At 43.1% G+C, this 20,355-nt stretch overlaps 1 protein-coding gene across 17 annotated transcripts in view; it reads right to left on the bottom strand.

Annotated features, from left to right (window-relative positions):
• LOC1279132 (neural-cadherin) overlaps positions 1-20,355 on the bottom strand; it is a 253,380-nt gene that overhangs the window by 167,557 nt on the left and 65,468 nt on the right. For 13 of the 17 annotated variants that reach the window (XM_061661989.1, XM_061661987.1, XM_061661984.1 and 10 more), the window contains exons 3-9: positions 19,178-19,189; positions 18,651-19,089; positions 18,303-18,519; positions 17,423-18,208; positions 17,116-17,349; positions 16,842-17,033; positions 9,755-9,945 (exon numbers count right to left, since the gene is read on the bottom strand). In XM_061661989.1, the coding sequence (XP_061517973.1) occupies positions 9,755-9,945; positions 16,842-17,033; positions 17,116-17,349; positions 17,423-18,208; positions 18,303-18,519; positions 18,651-19,089; positions 19,178-19,189 (2,071 nt within the window). Of the gene's footprint in view, positions 1-9,754; positions 9,946-12,320; positions 12,512-16,841; positions 17,034-17,115; positions 17,350-17,422; positions 18,209-18,302; positions 18,520-18,650; positions 19,090-19,177; positions 19,190-20,355 lie in introns of all 17 variants that reach the window. The other 4 variants (XM_061661982.1, XM_061661995.1, XM_061661997.1 and 1 more) reach the window with 1 other exon arrangement.

The raw sequence follows: 20,355 nt of genomic DNA, 5'->3' as shown, positions 1-20,355 counted from the left end.
CAACATGTTGATTCCGAAATCCCTTCTTTTGCACTGTTGCGTTGTGTGGAGTGTGTGTGTTTGTGTCAAGGATTTGTCCTTGAAAATTGCCCCGTTACATTAGAGTTCGCTCCAAGCGTTCGAGGCACTTTTTCTGCTTCGCACCAGACACCTACAGTCGCCATCATTTTACGATCACAAGACAAGTAGTTGCAAACTGCTGCTGCTGCTCCTGCTGCAGCAGCAAAAGTACAGATTACCGAATGGACAGATGGGTTCTTGTATCGCAATGATGCGAAAATCATGAACCACTTGGCTGTTATGTTGGGTGACTTTTTTTTCTCTCGCCCATTCTGGTTGGCAACTTCTATCCAACTCGCAGACTATTCGTATGGTTGTGTAAGATAATCTAGGGGACTGTGTCTGCGTTCGTGTGTGTGTGTCGTTGTCATGCACAAGCATTTGCGGGGATAATTGAATTTTTAAACTTTTGCCAACCACAACCCACACACACACATACAGCAAAACTCTCCGCCAGCGGTTGTTGGTACCGGAAAAAATATACATTAATCAAAAGTTGTTCTAGCAAAACACACTGACCCTTGCGATAGCCACCAACACCCATCTTCTTCACTTGTTCGGTTGGCCATGGACCTGATGCGCGGTCAGTCAGAAGGGATAAGCGAACATCCGGGAGGAAAACTTCAGCACATTTTCTCTCCCATCTTTGATTTGCTCTGATTTAAACTTTGTTAAACTAGAACCACTAACACAAAGCCAGATGCTTCCCAAAAAAAGGCTCAGCAATTCATAAAAGGCGCAATTGACATGGGTCAGTAGGGCGACCGTGTCGGATAGGACCGAATGTTTATTAATTGTTATTTTACTCCACGTCGTACCATGGCCGGTGACAGTTTTAGATCATGTTTTGTGTAATTGTTGCACAATGTTCGCGAAATTTGCCTTTTCCAATCGAAAGTTCAGGTTCGCGGTCACAAAAAAAAACTCCTTTATGATGACAACCATAAAAAAAATAACAAGAATTACACAATGTACCCCTCACTGAAAGTGAGCGAAATATTAACCGTGCCCTGAAATGAGCGAATTGGACGGGCATAAAATAAAATAAGACTGAAAGTGGCACAGACCGGCAGCAGTCTGAACCGAACGCGAATCATAAAATGTATATCCCCCCTATACCTTCCGTTCTCCAGACCAACCGTTCATACACAAGCGCGCGGGAGCAACAAAAGGTCAGAAACTTTTGCAATAAATATCCGATTTATATTTATCTCCTTCTGGTCGGCGGAGAAAATGCTTCCTACTGTGCTGGTGGAGGGGGGTTTGGGAAAAAGAAGCCACGACAAACTTGCAATGCTGCGACTGGCAGGCATGTACGCGCGCATTTCCTTGGTTTTCTGAGACACACACACACACATACACCTAATTTGTAATATATTTAGCTTTAGCCGTTCGTATCCAAAACCTCGGCAAAATTGAGACGAAGAGAAATGATACCTTAGGCTTCATGCGGTCATCGAACACAACACAGCACTCGATGTTTGATGTTTAATGGGATACACGATACTGGGATCCAATTGGGAAGGGATCGATCTTGAACCTTACCCACCGTTTGCCGAACGATTTTTTATGTCTTTCACTTGGGATGGGGTGAAAATCGAGGACCTTCCATCATTTGGTCGTAGCTTGGAACGGGGACGAGGTGGTCGGAGAGGACCCGAGTTCGGTAAATATTTTACTACTAGCAATAAAACAAAATCCGAAACAATACTCCAACGTGGGCGTTTCATCATAGAGAAAGCTTTCGCGCCCTTTCGCTTTCCATTTTGTTTGGGGTGCAGAAGAACGGAAGGGGCGAATATACCAAATAGAACCTTTTTTTATATTGGGATTATTTCTTTATCATTCTCTTTCAACCCTTGCTGTGGATGCACGGGAGAAGATGCCCACAATGGAGAAGGATCACCTTTACCTGGAGTTATGGATTTTCCGGTCAGTTCGCATTAACGATCCCCTCCTTCTCGCAGCAAGGATAAAGAAAGTGCAGAGATACGGAGTAAAAATCGCAAACGATACACTCGTACACTTGTTGATACACAAAAATAGCCTTTCCACTCGTCCCAGCAACACTTGTTTCGGTGAATCTTTTAGAAGATTTTTTTTTTTGAAGACGCACCTCGTGTCTTGGGTTCATCTTTTACGAGGGAAAGAAGAACATGATTTCTCCCCGTCCCATCCCGCCCATTGCAGGCGCAGTAAATTTCAAGGTGAAAAAGAACCAGCACCACACCACCACCATCTTCACCAACACTGAAATGAAATCAGTTCCGGCAGCGTCCTACTGTCGCTTCCAGGTATGGGCTCGTACTCTCCCCGAGATTGTCGGAGGGCTGTCGAAAACGGGAAGCAACATAACTTCCCATTACTCACGCAACCGTTGGGCGTTGTGATTGTAGCGAAAACCTTGTACGAAAAACATCCAACATTACGTGCAATGCATCTTGCCGTACCATCTTCTGCGAGGCTTATCAAGGACAACACGTATATACACACACACACATACACACACTTCATGAATTATCGTTTACATCTCTCGTAACTTCCCAATTACTTTGTCCTTTGCCCTGTACCTCGTTCCATCTCTTTCTTTCTCGCACTTTCATTCACTGGCAGGACAATCTCGGAACATCACTTCCAGCATTTGCTTCCGGTCGTTTGCTTTCGATTGGGCTATTTCGAACGAGCAATATTAAAAACGGGCGCTGGACCTGCGCTGGGAGCAACAACAACAACAACAACAACAAACATACCCCGTGGGAAGCAGGAATTTTATCGGTATGTTTATGACAGCATAAAGTGAATCGCGCCGTCGGGGAATGTATGTGCGTGTGTGTGTGCTGAAATAGCGAAAAAAAGCTGCGGGTCGTTGTGTCTTTCCTTAATAAACCCTCATGCTGGAGAGCGAGAGAGGGGATGATCAAATCATATTCAACCAAACGTGCATAATTCCCCATTTTTGTCTTTCGAATGTGTGTGTGTTTTTTTTTTTATTCTCATCTTAATCAGGATACGAGGTTTCCTCGTTTGTCTCTTTTTGGAGTGTTTGAATTGTCGTGTTTTCCCCGAGGCAACAAACAGACATCCCTCAGGGATGAATACACCATCATTATGCGTGTGTCGGTATCTGTGTGTGTGTATGTGGAGCTGATTATGATTGCTTGCAACTGTGAGGTGTCGTTGGGGAAAACATAATCAGTTTAACATTAACGAGAGGATGTTCTCGTTACAGCTTAATGTATTGATTGTACCAAAGGAAGGCGACCTCATCCGTTATGATGGAAACCGCGGTGTGATTTTTATAACTACTTCTTATTATTATTTAATTGAACTCTTCAAAATCCAACCACCTCTTATTGTGTCAAGTGCTCTGCAAAGGCCTTTGGCTTTCATTACGAAATTTACTAAAAAACGTGGTAAGTAAGAATTTCTCATGAAACATCAAACAAAAATTGTGCATTTATACGGAACCAACAAGACTCCTGATTTGAATTGAAGTACAGGTAACGGTTCTAGGTAGAAAACAACAATTAACATCATTTACTACTCACCACTCCTCCGCCTCAATCTGCTATTCCCAGAGAAAAAAGGTCATAGATGAGACCGAGGAGAAATTATGTTTTATACGCTCCAAATGCAAATACACAGCCCCTCATCTATCAACACCGAATTCAATTTCGGCTTCCGCTACCAACAAAGCACAGGTGCGAAAATACAGTGCAAAAAGAGGATAACGGGAGAACTTGCAAGCGATAATTGAATGACGTCAGATTCAACGATAACCGCTTTTTAAACCCGTTTGATTCATTTTGTTGTTGTTGTTGTGTGGAGTACATCTGTCGAGCAGCTTGACGCGGTACACATTGCAATGCATGGATCACCCCCTTCTAGCCTCCCGTGCTCGACGGCACCAATCGTAACGGATGAGCATGACGATGTGTAAAAGACCGGAGACGTATACTCGATACACGCTTCCCGTTTGCTGATAATGAATTTTCATTTTTCATCACCACAACACCGCATGACTCCCTCTCCCCACCCCCTTCCTCCTCACCAGGGAGGAAAACATTCGGTAGAATGAGGTACCGTGCACCGTTTGCCTGAAGTTGGTTAGCGTTGGTGTGATGGAATGGAAATGCTGTCGTAAGTACTGTGGTAAGCATTTAAAATATTATCGCCCATTCCGAATCCACGTTTCGTGCCTCCGTTACCTACATCACACACTCACACAGACAAACTAGTTGGTGGAATCGGAGTGGCAACCAACTTCGAAGTACCGTGTACAAGTACTAGCCTTCCGAGCTTTTACGTTCATCGCACTCAAGGATATCGTACAGCAATGTATCCGGCAATGTGTGCACGCGGAATATGCACTGACGTAAACCTGGCAGCCGTACCCACAAACACACACACAACCACACGCCCTTATCGATGTGGGCTTTCCGGCACGATGATAACCACGCGCACTCGTCCCGGATAAACAGTGCACACCACTGTCCGTACTCTCTCCGTTTTTTTTGTTTTGTTTTACCCATGCTGCAGTTGAATGGAACAGAACAAACCGGAACAAATACAAAATGCAGCGGAGTGCAGGAACTGGCTGCCACTACCCATCCCGAACCCCTTCAAACAGGACAGGAGATACAGTCGTCGTCTGGCAAAGACAACACATCGCGACGGAAACAGGAAGCAAATACCGCACGCCGTACCATTTGCGATCGTACAGGAAATCCTTCAACATTCGCTCGCATTCTTCACTATAGGCTGGCGCATATCTCGCACGGGACTTTGCACGCTCCGTCGCTTACTCCCGTTACTGCGGTTACACAATGCTTGTTACATTGGTAAAGGAGGTGTAAATAGCAGTGCGCCAGCCGCGTCCCCTATCGTTCGCTTTCTCTCTCCAGAGACACAGATGGTTTGCAACGATATGGGAAGGACACGGGTAAGCTTCTAGCAAACCAGCTGCGGATGAGGTTTACGGATGACTTACTGCAGGCCGAGAAAAATAACCATCATCAAAAAGAAGCGGAACGCGAACAAAAAACTCTTTTGCTATAGAGACAAGAGATTTGGAGCCCTTTAGCAACACTCTTTGGCCCGCTTCCGCTTCCTATCTGAAGAGGAGTTCGGAGTTCTCTATCGTCCCACCGTGCATCGTGCTGCTGTGCTTGCGACTAGCAAACATCCAATGGCGGAACAGGCGTGTTACGGGAGAAAGACACAACTGGAAGGCGGTGCGGGAGCTGGGAAGAGTTAACATACATGCACACGAGCTACACGCGACCGGTAATGCGCGTTCCATCTTAAACAACGTAATTACAGTTTCACCTAATCGCTCACTAATCCGGCGTACTGGGAGCGGGCTGGGGTGGTGCTGGTATAAAATCCATTTCAATTTAAGCACGATGGCACGGTAAAACATGCTCGCGTGCGTGCGTGCGGGTGTGTAAAATAGGGATGAAGCTCATTTCAGGGCACAGGGAAAAACAACCCGATTCCCAGTATGCGCCAGAGTGCGTAGGGCTTTAACGCTATTATTTAAGTTTGCTGCTGCCTGATCGAAATCACACACTAAAGCTGTCTATTTTAAACTTTGTGCTAGAATTACATCGTGCCTTTGTAGTAAAGGGGATATAAGCCCTTGGATTGGAAAAGTAGGAAATATCATCGTAATAGTAATGCTTTTCCACTTTTACCAATGGTGTGTATGCGACAATTTGGACAATAATACATTTCTGATTATGGAATTATGTTACTGCATCCTATATCTAGCCCAAAGGTATTTGTTTTTAAAATTCCAAACCTAACTTAATGTACCTCGTTCAAAGAAGGCACATAGTTTATTTAACTCTCATTCAGTGTTCAAACCCTCACGATGGAGTGTAGTACCAACAAATAACTGTTCATAAAACATACATATTTCAAACACTCTACTACCCTTGAAGGCGTGCGGAGGATCACAATCACCATAATCGGTTGCTCGGGACCGAAACACGAAATATGCTTCCCATTCCCTAAATGAAAATCCCGCGTACCCCACGTGGGAAACGGCTTTGTGCAAGAATTACTTGCGATAACAAGCGAAAAACTGATGCAAACAAAACCGAGCCGAACAACAAAAAAAAAAAAAAAAGAAGAATATGCCAACCAACCGGATCGTTGGGTTTAGCCGGGTGTGTGTGTGTTTTTTTTTAAATATTTTAGCTGATAATGCCAGACAGCGGATCATCACTGTTGGACATGGTTTTGCCACTACCGCTAAGTACGGAGCTGTATGTGTGTGTATGTGTTTTTGTGTTTATGTGCCTGTGAGCGTGTACGCGTGTTGATGAGGACGCGCCCTGATCCCTAAGGATCATCAAATGAGACACAAACACAACACGCGCTCGCCGCTAGTTGGGTCAGCACATCCCCGAAGCTAAAGAGCGACCAGAAATGGCCGCAGCCACGCGTGACATTTAGAACGGCGAAACGAGGCCCGCGCCGTACTACGCCGTGTGGACGGTGGAGTAGCGTGAGAATGTTATTTCTAGCTTGAAATATTCAAAAGCTTTTTTCCGGAAAGCCCCAACGGCTAAATGGCTGTGTGTGAGAGAGAAAAAGGGGGGAAAGCGAGAGAAAGTGGGCATGGTAGCAAGCTTCTTCGGAGGAGCATGTCCGGAGGGTGTGTATTTTTTATCAAACAAAATGACGTCCCTTTTTTATGTCCGTTCACTTCAAGTGGCCGCTACGTGGGCGTTTTTCTGTGTGTATGACTGACGCTGTGGTGTTTTGTTTTGCTTCGAGATTTTGGTTCTGTTTTGCTAACCCCAAGGAGAGCAGGAAAAGGGAGAGTAAAAAAGCATTCGCATGAGAAATGTATGGGTGTGTTCTTTTTTGACCGACATTCCCTGCTCTGTATCCTCAAAAGCTGACCAAGCACCAAGTGTTAACCCCTGCCAGAAAGCCCTAAACTTTTGGACACATGTAAGCGTGTTTTTTATCATTTTTTTTTTTGTAGTTAGTGGGCTGTGTAAAACAGACACAAACACACACACGCGCAAGTGAAGGAAAGGGTGGGAGAAGGGTGGCAATGCCGTTTTTTGGTCCGCCTCAAATTTTCATCTAGCCAGAAGACGGGGAGCGAAAATGAGACACAAACCAAAGCAGTGTCGGTATATTATTTGGCCGGCAGCACATTGTGCATGCAACGCACGGAATGAAATCCCCTAAAAATAAAAAAGAAAGAAAGAAAACCAGCATTCAGCCCCATCCCTACCAACCACTAAATGTTGCGCAGCACACGGTGGGTCAATCCTTGGGACAATATTTCCGCTGTGGTTATTCCTGTGTTGTTAACCTTAGCATGAGGTTTGATCATGGTTTCTCCATCCGGCGAAACAACACACACCCGCCCGGTGGGGGACCCAGAAAGCGTTGGGACAGAAAAATAATTAATTTCCTTATTACCAGCTGCGCTCCCCTGCTCGCGTCTGCGTTTGTGAGGTTGTGTGTGAGTGTGTGTGTGTGTGTGTTGAAAAAAGTAAAGAGAAGATAAAATAAAAAGAATTTCAAACGTGGTCAGCGAAACACTTCCTACATGTTTCGCCACACACCATACAACACAACGTTGTGTAGTGTGCTCTCGCTACAGAAATACCATTTGGAGTCTTTAAGCAAAAAAATATACACACTTAGAAGTGTACTGTACTAGTTAACCACCCCGTAACTAACTCATCCTCCAAAGCACGAACAAACAATGAACGCTTTCAACTTCCACGGATACCTTTTTTTATTTTTTAGACACATGCTTCTTCCGTTCCGAATTTCGTTCTCATTTGTATGATCAAACCATCTCACACATATCAACCTTTTTTTAATGTGTGCAGAAAGGCGTGCTGAATAAACCCCTTCACCGGACTTCACTGCGCGATAAACGAGCAGTAATTTATGGCACTAAATAATTCATAATGTACTACCGGCCAAAAGGGGATGGCCAGCAACAGCAACGATCAAGACGGGGCTCAACACGAGTGTGGTGTGTTAGTATCTGGTCAGCAGTGCGGCGCATTTTGCGTTTAACGTTATGCCAACGTTATACCGACACGCTGAAACAAGACAAACAAACCCTGCTCCCTCGTGGCTTGATTTTAAAACGGATATCAATTAGCTAAATATGCTCTTGCCATCGTTGCGCCGCCTTGCACGATGCACAAACAGCGGAGGCAACTTGTGTTCGACCATACGTGTAACACGAGAACGGCAGTGAATTATGCAAAAAAAAGGACGAGTGTATGGAGAACGGTAATGATGCTAATGGAAAGTTAATTAACTTTCTATCTGAGCTATCCCGATTCTATGCCGGGAGGCTTCATTCAGTCGAATGCTCAAGCACGATTTAACATACATCCGATCGATTACTACCATGTGCCGAGTGGTGAAAACAATGTTTTCCAGCAATTCGCAAACGAGGCCGTACCGTTTTTATCAAGCACAATAATCGGCCCTCGATTGCAGTGAAGCCGATACACCCATTAAATACTCATCTTACATTCCGAGCTATTGTGGAATGCAAAAGCAATAGCACAGTAGCAGGAAGGAAACTAATCAAACACACAATCCTGGAATCTGGTACACCTCGTTCGATACCGAGCGGTTTCATTTAGCTATTTCGTCTTCCTAGGAAAGGAACGAGGCAAACATTCCACTCCAGCGACTGGATTGGGACAAGGGTGGAGGAAATTCGAAATTGTCCCCATAGCATAATTAGGCATGATTTTCATCCAAACAATTGGCAAACCGGAAGTGGGGTGCCATTCGCCCAACATGAAAGCATGTGCATACTGATCGAGTGTGCTTCTTTTCTATTCTCGTGGACGAATCGTAATGCGAAACGCCAACTACATTTTCTCCGTACCGTGGCCTCGTCGCTATTTGCAATACATGGGTCACGATAGATATGTCCTATTTCATATTGATGAAATTCCACCGTAACTCCCTCTCTCGCTCTCTCTCTCTCTCAAATTGTACGTGCACAATCCTTCACAGTAGCGAAGATTGGCATTTGCATTAGAATCTTCTCCGGCGAATCGGATTCAGTTGAAGAATTCAGTACAACGCATAATATGAAATTTTCGTCTAAAAAAGAGCATACTCGCATAGCTTTATCGCAGTAAAGTAATACCTAGCATATTGCCTAATGCATAATTGAGCGACGCACCCATGGAGCAACTGCAGAAAACATAAATATTACATCATTTGACCGTTGGCCATGTCCTACATTTCCTACAATAAAGAATAACATAACGAATATGACACGGCAAATAGTAGGTTGCTTAGAAAGAGCTGGACATATCCCATTCAACTAGCAGTATGCAAAGCTTATCATCATCATCATCTCACCATCATCGTCATTCATCATTTGCAATATCGAGCTGTTTGAAAGGAAAGAAATGTTTCCTATTTTCTTGTTCTATGCATTCACATAATTAAATTAAAATTCCCATCTTCATAACATCCTTTGCATGTACAAAATCACGTTTAAGCAACATTCATCCACTACAAGGCGTTTTGTGTTTAACTACAGCAAAATGCGGCAATTAAATGATAAATGAGGTTCGGTAAATTTACACAAATCAAAAGCAAAATTTCCTTGAAAAAAAAAAAAAACGAAACGAAAAGAAAACCGCGCATCCTGGCGCATCGAAACACAGACCTGGCTTTTATCGAGACAACCTTTCCACCGACAGGCATATTTTCTTTGACGTAAATCGGCCCGTAAACCGTATTGTCCCACACCGGCGGATTATTGGCTCGATCGACGACATCGATCTGCACCTCGACCGTACGCGACAGTGGGGGATATCCTTTGTCTTGTGCCATCGCTTCGAGTTTGTACGTTTCGCGCTATGAACGCGAACGAGTAATGGCAGTTTGTTTGTTTGTTTTTTTTTGTGCAGGATATTGTAAAAAGTTTTTTTTTTAAGTTCGAAACAGATCGGACATCATTAGACAAAAAACAACATAGGTTTGTGTTTGCGTGAAGGGAGGATTGAGTATGTAAAGCGGGTGGGAATACCGTGATAGATTTATCCAAACGGTAATTGTGTGGTACAAAAAAAGTATGCAGCGAAGTGCAAAGTTGAAACAAAAACAAAAATATCAACGCACAAAAAGTACAGCAATACAACACGGAATGGTGGGGGGGGAAATATAGTGCCAAAATGCAAAAAACGTAACCGCAAAATTCAATGGCAAATGGCAAAAATGAGAAACAAAAACGTTATCGAACAAAAATGATATTTTACGCAACATTTGATCCGATCACAATGTGTTTATAAAGTTAAGTTCATGTATATGAACAACAACAAAATACCATTATTGAAAATGTACAGACGGTACAAAAAAGACAGTGAAACAAAACAATACAAATGGGCGAGAAAAGAGCGCCATTAGTGCAACGCGTGTACGTGGTTTGAATGGGATGCAAAAAGAAAAAAAAAAGAAAACAATTGTCAAAATGCAAAATCATGTACACATCAATTGCATGAATTGAGTTGAATAATTTTACAAACGACAGGAATACAGTGAGGGTACAGTGAGACGAGGCGAAGAACAGCGGTTGAACAAGAAAGATGAACACCAATCGTACGTATTCGATGTAACACACATACAAAAACACATACAAAAATTTGATAGTACAAAAACGAGCGAAAAACGATTTTGATTTTGATATCCGCGTCGTATGTAACGTTGTTGAGCAATTTCATGTCGAGATCGTTGTCCGTGTTTTATTTCGAAGCAAAAATCCACCATCCACCGTCGCAAAAATCACGGGTGTGTGTGTTTTATCGTTGCAAAAAGAGAAAAAGAGAAAGAGAGAAAAAGAGAGAGAGAGAGAAAGAGCAAAAAACAAATTCGGTGATCAAAAATCAGTTCACTCTATTATGCCCATCCAGGTAGGATGGAGCCGCTTATGTTCCGTTGCATTGCTGTAGTTAGGGAGGGACAGGCAAGGGGATGATCGCTTTTATAGTTTTGTTTTAGTTTTTTTTTTGTTTTGTTTTGTTTTTTTTTTGTAAGCGACAAAAATGGAAGGAATTATGGACTCATTCTGCCGCACAGGACGAACAAAATAGAACAAAAATCGTTCAGAATGGGTTACAAAATCTATTCGCCGGAAAAATGATTGCATTCGATGTTCGCGGGCCGCGACGAAGAACAAACTGACAAAACACGTACCTGCTTTTCTTCTACGCACAACCAGAAAAATTGGATGGTTGTTTTTAATGGGTGATAAAAATCGATAATTTGTCCCAAAATTACATTTACCGTCGACTAATTAATTGCGGGAGCGAGAACGAACGAGAGAAAATCAGTTTAAACACAACAAAAAACCGTACTACAAAAAAGGGTAACATTTTGAGAATAATAAACACGTTGTCGCACAGCTGAACAGAGGGATATTATTTGGCTGTATGCGCTGTATCCGCCGTTCGTTGTGTGGTGTCGTACGTGTAAAACAAAAATGTAAAAATGTATCGAAATATGCATCAACAGGTGGTGAAAATGGTCTCGATTCGATCACACCGAGTGCAGCTCGGCGGACCGCCAGCCGGATGTTGTCGATGAGAGCTTCGCTGTTTATTCGCTTTTATACAATTTACTTATCGTTTAGTATTATTAGCATATATAGTACAATGTAATGATATATAATATAAATATTTAAAGGTATATAGGATAGTAAATATATCTATAAATGCTATTTGAACCCGCTGCACAACACCGGTACGATTCGTGCAAAATGCTCTCATCAAAAATACGGGTCAAAAACATGTTGCACGAGCTCATTCCGTGTGTGCAACAGGATTCGGTTGGATGTTATTTCAAGCTAGCTTCAGTTTATGCCTCGTATTTGCTGGAGCTTCAAGACTATGCTCGGTATACACATTTTCCCCTCCAGCAAACTCGGGCGCAGGCGCGCGCACTCCCCATGTTCTAAAACGTGTTCTAAAAACGGTCGCTCTTAGAAACGCTTCAAAATGTGAGGAGTGCGCGTATTATGAACTGCATCTTACAAGCTTTAAGGGTTAGGAATGGTTTTAGTGGACATATTCGTACAATAACAGTGTGAGACAATTCATTACAAGAGGAGCTTAGTAGTTAGTAGTACAACAGTGCGGTGCAGCTTACGGAGCTAAGTTACTGGTGAGGTATATTTTTTGTTTTGTTTGGTTAAACCAACTATTCTGGCAGCAGCAGGAATCCATTTGTATACCAACCTTGCTTTCACCGATGTGACTACCGTACCGACAGTGACATTTTCCCTAATGTGAATGGGGCCATATATAGTGCGATCCCAGATCGGTGGCTTATTGTTCCGATCGACCACATCGAGCTCTACGTCCACGTCGGCAGTGGACGGCGGGTCGCCTCTATCCGAGGCGTACACCTTCAGCCGGTACCGTTCACGCTGCCGGGATTATTCGCCACACAGAAAGGAAGGCAAACAGGGAATGCGACCCGCGAGTTGCATCCAAAAGATGGATGGATGTGATTTGTTTAGATCATTACAGTTCATCGTCGGCAACGTGTCAGTCAGTTTTTTGTATAGTTTTAGATATTTTTTTCGATTTTTTTAAGTATTGGATATGTAATATAGGGTGTGAATGGGCGAGTTAACGTTTAAACCGGTTGGTGGTGTTCAAATTGTTTCAATTTGTACATTCAACCAAATAAACGCCAAACATCAAGCCGGGACGACACCGACAAATACGCCGAACAGCATACGACCAGAAAACCAAAGCAAACGGAATATGAAAATAAAAAAAGAAAGAAAAGAAAAACAACAAAAGAAAAGGGAAACATTTATTAATAAAAATAGAAAACAATACACACAAATATAATCAATACGGACAACAAAAGACAATAAATTATTACAGGTACAGGATTTTAGTATGAATAATTAGGTGTTTTCTAATGACATACAAAGCATATGACTAACTGGATTGATGAAATGGAAGTTCAAAAAGGGATGTTCGAAAAACATAAAGATGAAGCTGTGTGACGGTAACTTAATGTGTCTCGGCTAAGCCGTTACTGAGCAGGCGGAAACTGGCCTGATGAGCGTTACGCGTTATTGTGAGCGCCACCTACTGGTAGCTAGCCGAAATACAATGGGTGTATGTTCAATTTCGAGGATGAGCACGTCAATTTAAGTAACATAAATTCAAATAGAGGTGATCAAAACAAAGAAGCAAAACCCATTATATAATGTAAAACACAAACAATTTTTGGAGTACAATTTTAATTGTACATTTTTAGGCTCAATCAATCTAAATATTTGTCAATGCCCTATTGTTCATACATCATACAATAGTTTGGCTACCACAGATCGTAATTCGTATATCATACGGGATGGTTTAGGAGTGCAGAGCATAGAAATTGTATTCAATTTAGAAAACGTTGCATAGGGGCTGGGTGTGATAGCTTAGTTACCAATGATGTGCCGGAAATGTAGTACAACACTACGTATTATACCCGGAGGGCATTTTATGCCGAATCGCAAGTTGCAGGTATTAGAGAACGGACATAGCGATACAAACTCTCACAGTGCTAAACAACATTATGGACTGACACTGACGCGTAGCTACTTACGGAGTAGCAACCCTGCAGCCCACCAGAGCGCGGGTTTACATACACAGCGCAGACCGAGATATCGCAATCGCAGAGTTATGAATTCGATTGTACACGAGGAAACGGGGAATATCCAGTTAATATTAATGGAAAAGAGAAAAGAAAATTATAAACATTCAGTATAAAAAAAAACTCATCGAACTAAGTACCATTTAACAGTGCAGTTCAAACATAAGATGTTAAGTTAAAACAAACTAAAGATGGTTAAAGAGAGTAATACAAAACAGTTGTTTGATCTTAACTTAAACCATTTAACACTTCACTTTCACCTCACTACTCAATAACAGAAAATAAGGTTTTGACATTCTTGAAGCAATTGCAGAAACATGGAGCAATTGGTGCAAATGCCTATTTGCTCCATCTTACCAGCAACATCGGTGTGACTGCAGTTTTATTCTTATCTTGCTTTACAGAGTACAAAGCAGTACAGATGAAAGAAACATAAAAAAGGGAACTTTCATGCAAGGAGAGGCGTGATGGTGGTGATACAGGACGAACACAAATCAAGCATTCCAAAAGGATAACCAACCAAACCTGGGCTCAAAAACGCTTTCAAATCATAAGCAACCCAAAATGGTTTTTAAAACGCATTGAAAATATAAAATCAAACAAAAAACACGGTAAGATCTACCAGAACCAAAGAGTCAAAAAGGGTGATCGGTGGTATTACTTATGGTGGTCTGTAGTTGTGCGATGTTGTAATAAAATCACAGAAACATTGAACAAAAAGTGTAAAAGTGTTACTGTATCATTGAAGAAATTATGTTCAGTACACTTAATGCTATTCGTCTGATCACGAACTAAAAGCCAAAATCAAAACAAACAAGGGAAGAAAAATCCAATTTACTCATACAAAAAACTGAGACTGAGTAGATCGTTTCCGAAAAATTGGCGACACGAGTTTGGGCGAATGATCAAAAATTTGTTCACGTGGCGTGACATTTTTTCACGTAAAAAGCCATGTTTAAGGATTCCTCTTTCTTGCTTGTTCGCTCTCCCATATTAGCACATTGCGAAAATGTCACTTACAATATCATCTCTTTTCGTCTGTACTGGTAGTTTTATTTCTATATCGCTTATACCTTCTAGCAAAGTATGGGAATTAAAATCAAAATTTCAAAAAAACGTATTCCACAATACTGCTAGTAATGTATAAACCCGCTAAAATATGCAACTGTACCGTCACTGTTGATGTTCCCCTACATAGAGCAATAAGACTCCACTGAGATGTTTTAGGTAGGTTAGCTTTGATGAATCGTCCCTTTCGGGTGAGCATAATATATGTTTGCGTTGGAAGTGGTGCTAAAATATTTCAACAAAAAAACACCACCCATATCGTCCATCCGTTTGCCGTTTCACAACCGATGAAAAGTAGTACCAAAATATCAAAAATCTTTTTATTTTGTACGATTTTCTGGGCTGTGAACGGAGGGTACTAAAAACGATCGCTCCACAACGAGGAATTTAAAAGGGTACGAGATTGTATTATGTTTCCGGTACCGTTGAAAATTCACCGTTCGTAGAACAATTGAAATTAAACGCATACAAAAATTACCGAGTGTTCTTACAACCCATTTCAAACACACAACAACTCAAGATTAATTGTGATACAGAACGGAAAACACGTGCTGCGGAATACGGTGCCGTAGAGTGGTGCGTTGCTATCCACGCATTGGTGCGCGTGCTTCCAATCACACTAAACAATGCATATGCGTACAAGAATTGTAGATATATACGAACTATTCATTTAGTTTGTGCACTCAAAATAAAGAAAATAGTAGCGCTAGTAGGTAGGTAGTTTGAGACACCAACAGAAAGCTAACATGTACTTCAGGTGCAGTGGAAACCATACAGCTAGATACTGGTGCAGAACGAGTTGTGGTACTTCTCCTCGTTACGGATTGTACGCGGTGCAGTTGACTGAAAGAACAGAATATTTGCAATCGGAAACACAATGTCTATAAAACAATAAATTCAATATTATGTTGCAAGACGAGATCGAGCCATCTTCATCCGTTGTGTTACGCTCGTCGAGACCGGAGCGTTTAGCTGAAGCTCACACGGGCGGCGGCAAGCAGATCGACCGGTATGCAGGAAGATGTCTGAATCTCATGGCAAACTGGCAAATGATAATGTTACTGGTGCTGTAAAAAGTCCGTACAAGCTTCTATCGGCAATTGGAAGCTTGCGTGTGCCACTGAATCACAAATCACATTGGAAGGACAAGCGAATGGTAGATCTAAAACGCATTCATTGCATGCAATTCTGCTTTCTTCTAGGGTGTCGTTTTATTTCACCAGAAAACGAAAAATATAACAGCAACGTGATTATATGTTTTATCAATTTCAATTAAATTTACTATTCCTTTCCAAATCTATCATTCCTTTGTCCAGCATTTGATCAGTTTCTTATAAATATTTATATATAAAAGATATCGACACAATTTTACATACAATCGTTATACCGGTAAAATAATAAACTTTGTCAAACAAAAGAAACATAAAATACGAAAAATACGGTGCAGTTTTACGAGAACCAAATCGTTCAAACGAAAACGATAACAAACAAACGGAAACAGGAACAAAACAAAAGGATGTATCATTAGCATCACAGAAATTGCGAGAGAAATCATAACAAGTTTGGACTGAAATCTAATTATTTTCTCTCTTTCTCTCACTCCCCTGCTAAGTCACGTTAGGCACGACCCATTGATTGCCATAGTATACAGTAAGGGACAATCGTTACCGTATCGTTTTGTTTTGACAACATGTCACGGTTGCGACACAAGGGATCTTGGTATATAACTATCGTGTATTGCACATTTTCATAATTTATCTGCGGCAGCCATATTGAAAGCAAGACTTTGAAAGAAACAATCGACTGTACTCATCGCGATCATAGCTTTCGCTACTGTTCGATGCAATCTCTTTCCGGAGCTCACAAATGCACTGAGTATTTGCAACAGAATTTGCAAACTAAGTATCGTCTAATGTTTAGGATAACATTGAAGGAGGACAGGGACAGTGTAAACGGGAGTCGTGGGAAACTTGTAGGGCTATCGAATCATTCGATGTACGTGTACACTAATTGAATCAAAGAATACTTACGTCGAGCGGCTTCTTCAACACAATCCAGCCGGATTCCGGCTGAATTTCGAAATACTCCAAATCGTTGGGGCTGTGGGGTGCGCTTAAAGTGTACACGATGGCACCGTTGTTATCTGCATCTTCATCGGATGCGGACACGCGTAGAATGTTTGTACCGATGCTTGCATCTTGCTTTACGTTTTCAACGTATTTCTAAAAAGTAAACGTGTGATAAAGATTATTAGTTATTTTCATTATAATTTCAGATAGGTGCGCGGTACCGAAGTTTTATTACCTGTCGATCGAACAGTGGTGGGTTGTCGTTGACGTCCGTAATTTCGACCGTAAAGGAGCAGACACCTTCCAGGCTGGGTTCACCCTGATCGGTTGCTTTCACCGTGACGGAAACAAACTTGCCATCGTCACCTTCACGATCAAACACCTTGTTCGTGGACACCTCGCCCGTTTCTTCGTCCACGGTAAACTTGGTACCCTTCTGATTTGGCTGCTGCACTATCGAGTATTTCACCTGCAAAGCGTGATTATGATCGGTGGTCAGTTAGTGTCGTAAGGATAAACAGTACCGTAACCATCATTCCTACCTGTCCGTTCACACCCTTATCCTCGTCGGTGGCCTGCACCTTTATGACGGGGCTCCCGTTCGGCGCACCTTCCTCCACCTTCGGGTAGTACGTGCCGCAATCCTTAAACACCGGCTTGTTGTCGTTCACATCGGTGATGAACACAACGACAACAGCTGTAGATGTATGAATCGTCGCGTCACCGTTGACGCAGCACGACCCATCATCCATAGCTGTCACATTCAATTCATACTTGTCCCGATCGAGCGAGATCGCCTTGCTGTGCAGCCGGATGACCCCCGTGATTTCCTCGATCACGAACTGGCCGCTGCTCGTGCCGCCCCCGACAAACCCAAACCGCACATTGTCACCATCTTTGTCCGACGCGACCACCGTCGTCACGAGCGTGTTCGGGCCCGCGTTTTCGTCCACGTTCGGTGTGTACACCTGCTGGCTGAACTTTGGCTCCTCGTCGTTCTTGTTCTTGGTGTACACACGCACGGTAGCCGTGCCAGTCTTGGCCGGTTCGCCCTTATCCTTCGCGGTCACGACAAACTCGTAGTACGCATTGTTGTTATCCGCGTCCAGCTGCTTGTTGTTCACGATGATGCCGTTCGAATCGACGGCAAAGTGGTCATCGGACACGAGATACTCGATCTCAGCATTTGCGCCCGAGTCCGAATCCATGGCTTTCACCTTCAAGATGCTCGTTCCGAGCGGAATGTCTTCATCGACGTTGTGTGCCTGGTAGTCGGGCAGCTCGAACTTGGGCGCATTGTCGTTTACGTCCGTAACGCGAATCGTTAGCTATGGGGAGACAGAACACAATCAATAGCATTATATGGTGCCCGCACGTGGTTTTAAGCACGTGGCCATTATTTCCGGCCCGATTGCAACTCACCTCTACCGAGGTGGAAAAACCACCCGAATCTTCCGTTGCGGTAACGACCAGCGAGTAAACGTGCGGCTGACGTAGATCCTCAAAATCTAGCTCCTTCGCCAGCTTCACAATGCCCGACGTAGGTCCAATATTGAAGGTTCCAGCGCCCTGGCCTTGAGCTTTCAGCGTGTAACGAATCTCCCGATCGGCGAACGATTTTGCCTTCACGGAAATGATGCTGCACGAGAGAATGGGAAATTCGAAATGAGCGTTAGTGGAATGTGCACATTCCACAATCGGGCATTGCACACGGTTCGATGAGCCCATGGGAAGCTTCTTTTCCTCCCCTGCACACCACACGGTACTTACTCCGAGTCCTTTTTCTGGTTTTCCGGAATTTCCGCCTCGTAGCTTGGCATGTAGAATTGGGGCGCCCGCTTGCCACCGACAATCGATAGCCGCTCCTCGGGCGTACTCTGGAACCGCCGGTCGTCCACCTTGCCGTTCTGGTCCTCCGCCTTCACGTACAGCACGTACTCCATGTCCAGCTGGAACAGGTCGGTACCGCGCGTCCGCACGACACCGGAACGCTCGTCCACCTCGAACCGACCGCCGGTACGGTCACGTACGATGAAGTAATGTATGTTGTGATCGGTATCGGGATCGCGTGCCTGCAGCGTGAACACGGGCGTGTTGGGTGGAGCATTCAGCTGTACTACCGCCTGCATCGGCAGCGGACGGTTGATAAAGTATGGCGGCTCATCGTTCACATCCTTCACGTGAATTATTACGCGCTGATTGTCGGTATCTATGTGTGGGAAGCAGACAGAAAAAGGTAATTAATGCTTCTATCGCATCGTTTCGGGAAACATAAAACGGCTTGGCGATATACTTACATTTTAGGCCAGCTGCCAATGGAATGATTGGTTCAATTCGCAAGACATGGAAAGGAAGAAATGAAAGCATTCATTAATATCGCAAAAATATATTAAAAAAAAAGTGTATTCCCACCACATACTACTAACGGCAAATTGTCGATTGAGTCATATAGCTCATACGACTTTTTTAAAGTGCTTAGAATGAATACCACAATTACAATTCAATTTGCGAAAAAGACAAACAAAACCTGTTCTCGAAGTCCACTAGTATAGGAGAGCAATCAAATTGGTTTAAATAGAATGAAAGCCTGATTATATTGAAAACAAATAATTGACTACTCTTATGTAAACACTGTCGTCACTCAGCTCCAGGGATTATTACCCGAGTGAATAATAATCCCTTTTTTTACAAAACATACCTCCAGTCCCATCCAAGAGCTGCAGTGAGAGCGTAAGCTTCTTCCAAATCAGTCCCAGAGATCGATAGCATATCAGAGACGGGCATGAAACGTAAATCAAATGAAATCCTCTTCCATTTTATCGTCATTTCAAGCGTCAGATATTTGCAATGCTATCTGTATTTCTCTTCCCCACATCCGCGTCAACCACGGCCTTGTACCAACCATGGGGCGATAGCAATCTCTTGCGAACCGGAGGCTTATGCAAGAGCACTCTCCACTCAAGGTCTAGGGGCTGCACCGAAGAAACGCATTAGAGATTTCTGGGAAAATCTTTCGCCCGTGGAGCGCACCTTCTCGGACGAAGCGCACCGAAAGCACCGCAACTTCGCAACTCATCTCCAATTCGAAAGTTAAGCTCACTGGGAAAAAAATGAAGAGCGCTCGAGAACTGCTGCACCCTGACAGCCAACGTCAAAGTTGGAGAAGAAGTATGCTCGAGCGATGAGATTTACTTTTTGATAATTATCATCTAAATTGGGAAATGTGAATAGCGACAGAAGATTGAGATAGTTTGCACCGGTCGTTCTCCATTCCCACTGGATCGCAATCATCCGCCCAGCGTTCCGCCCAATTCTTTTAATGGAGAAAGTGATATAAAAAATACGGAAACCATTGGACCGCAATAAACTGCACCGAATAAACCCTAAAACAAAAGGTGTCAAAACTGCGTGACTTAAATACATGGTTCTCTCACACTGCTATGCCTTTGACGCACACGCGCCCTGGACCCACATT

This window comes from Anopheles gambiae, chromosome 3 (assembly GCF_943734735.2).
Source record: "Anopheles gambiae chromosome 3, idAnoGambNW_F1_1, whole genome shotgun sequence".
In the NCBI taxonomy this organism is placed as follows: domain Eukaryota; kingdom Metazoa; phylum Arthropoda; class Insecta; order Diptera; family Culicidae; genus Anopheles; species Anopheles gambiae.
The sequence above is the reverse complement of the archived record's forward strand: the minus strand, read 5'-3'. Positions and strand labels throughout refer to the sequence as shown.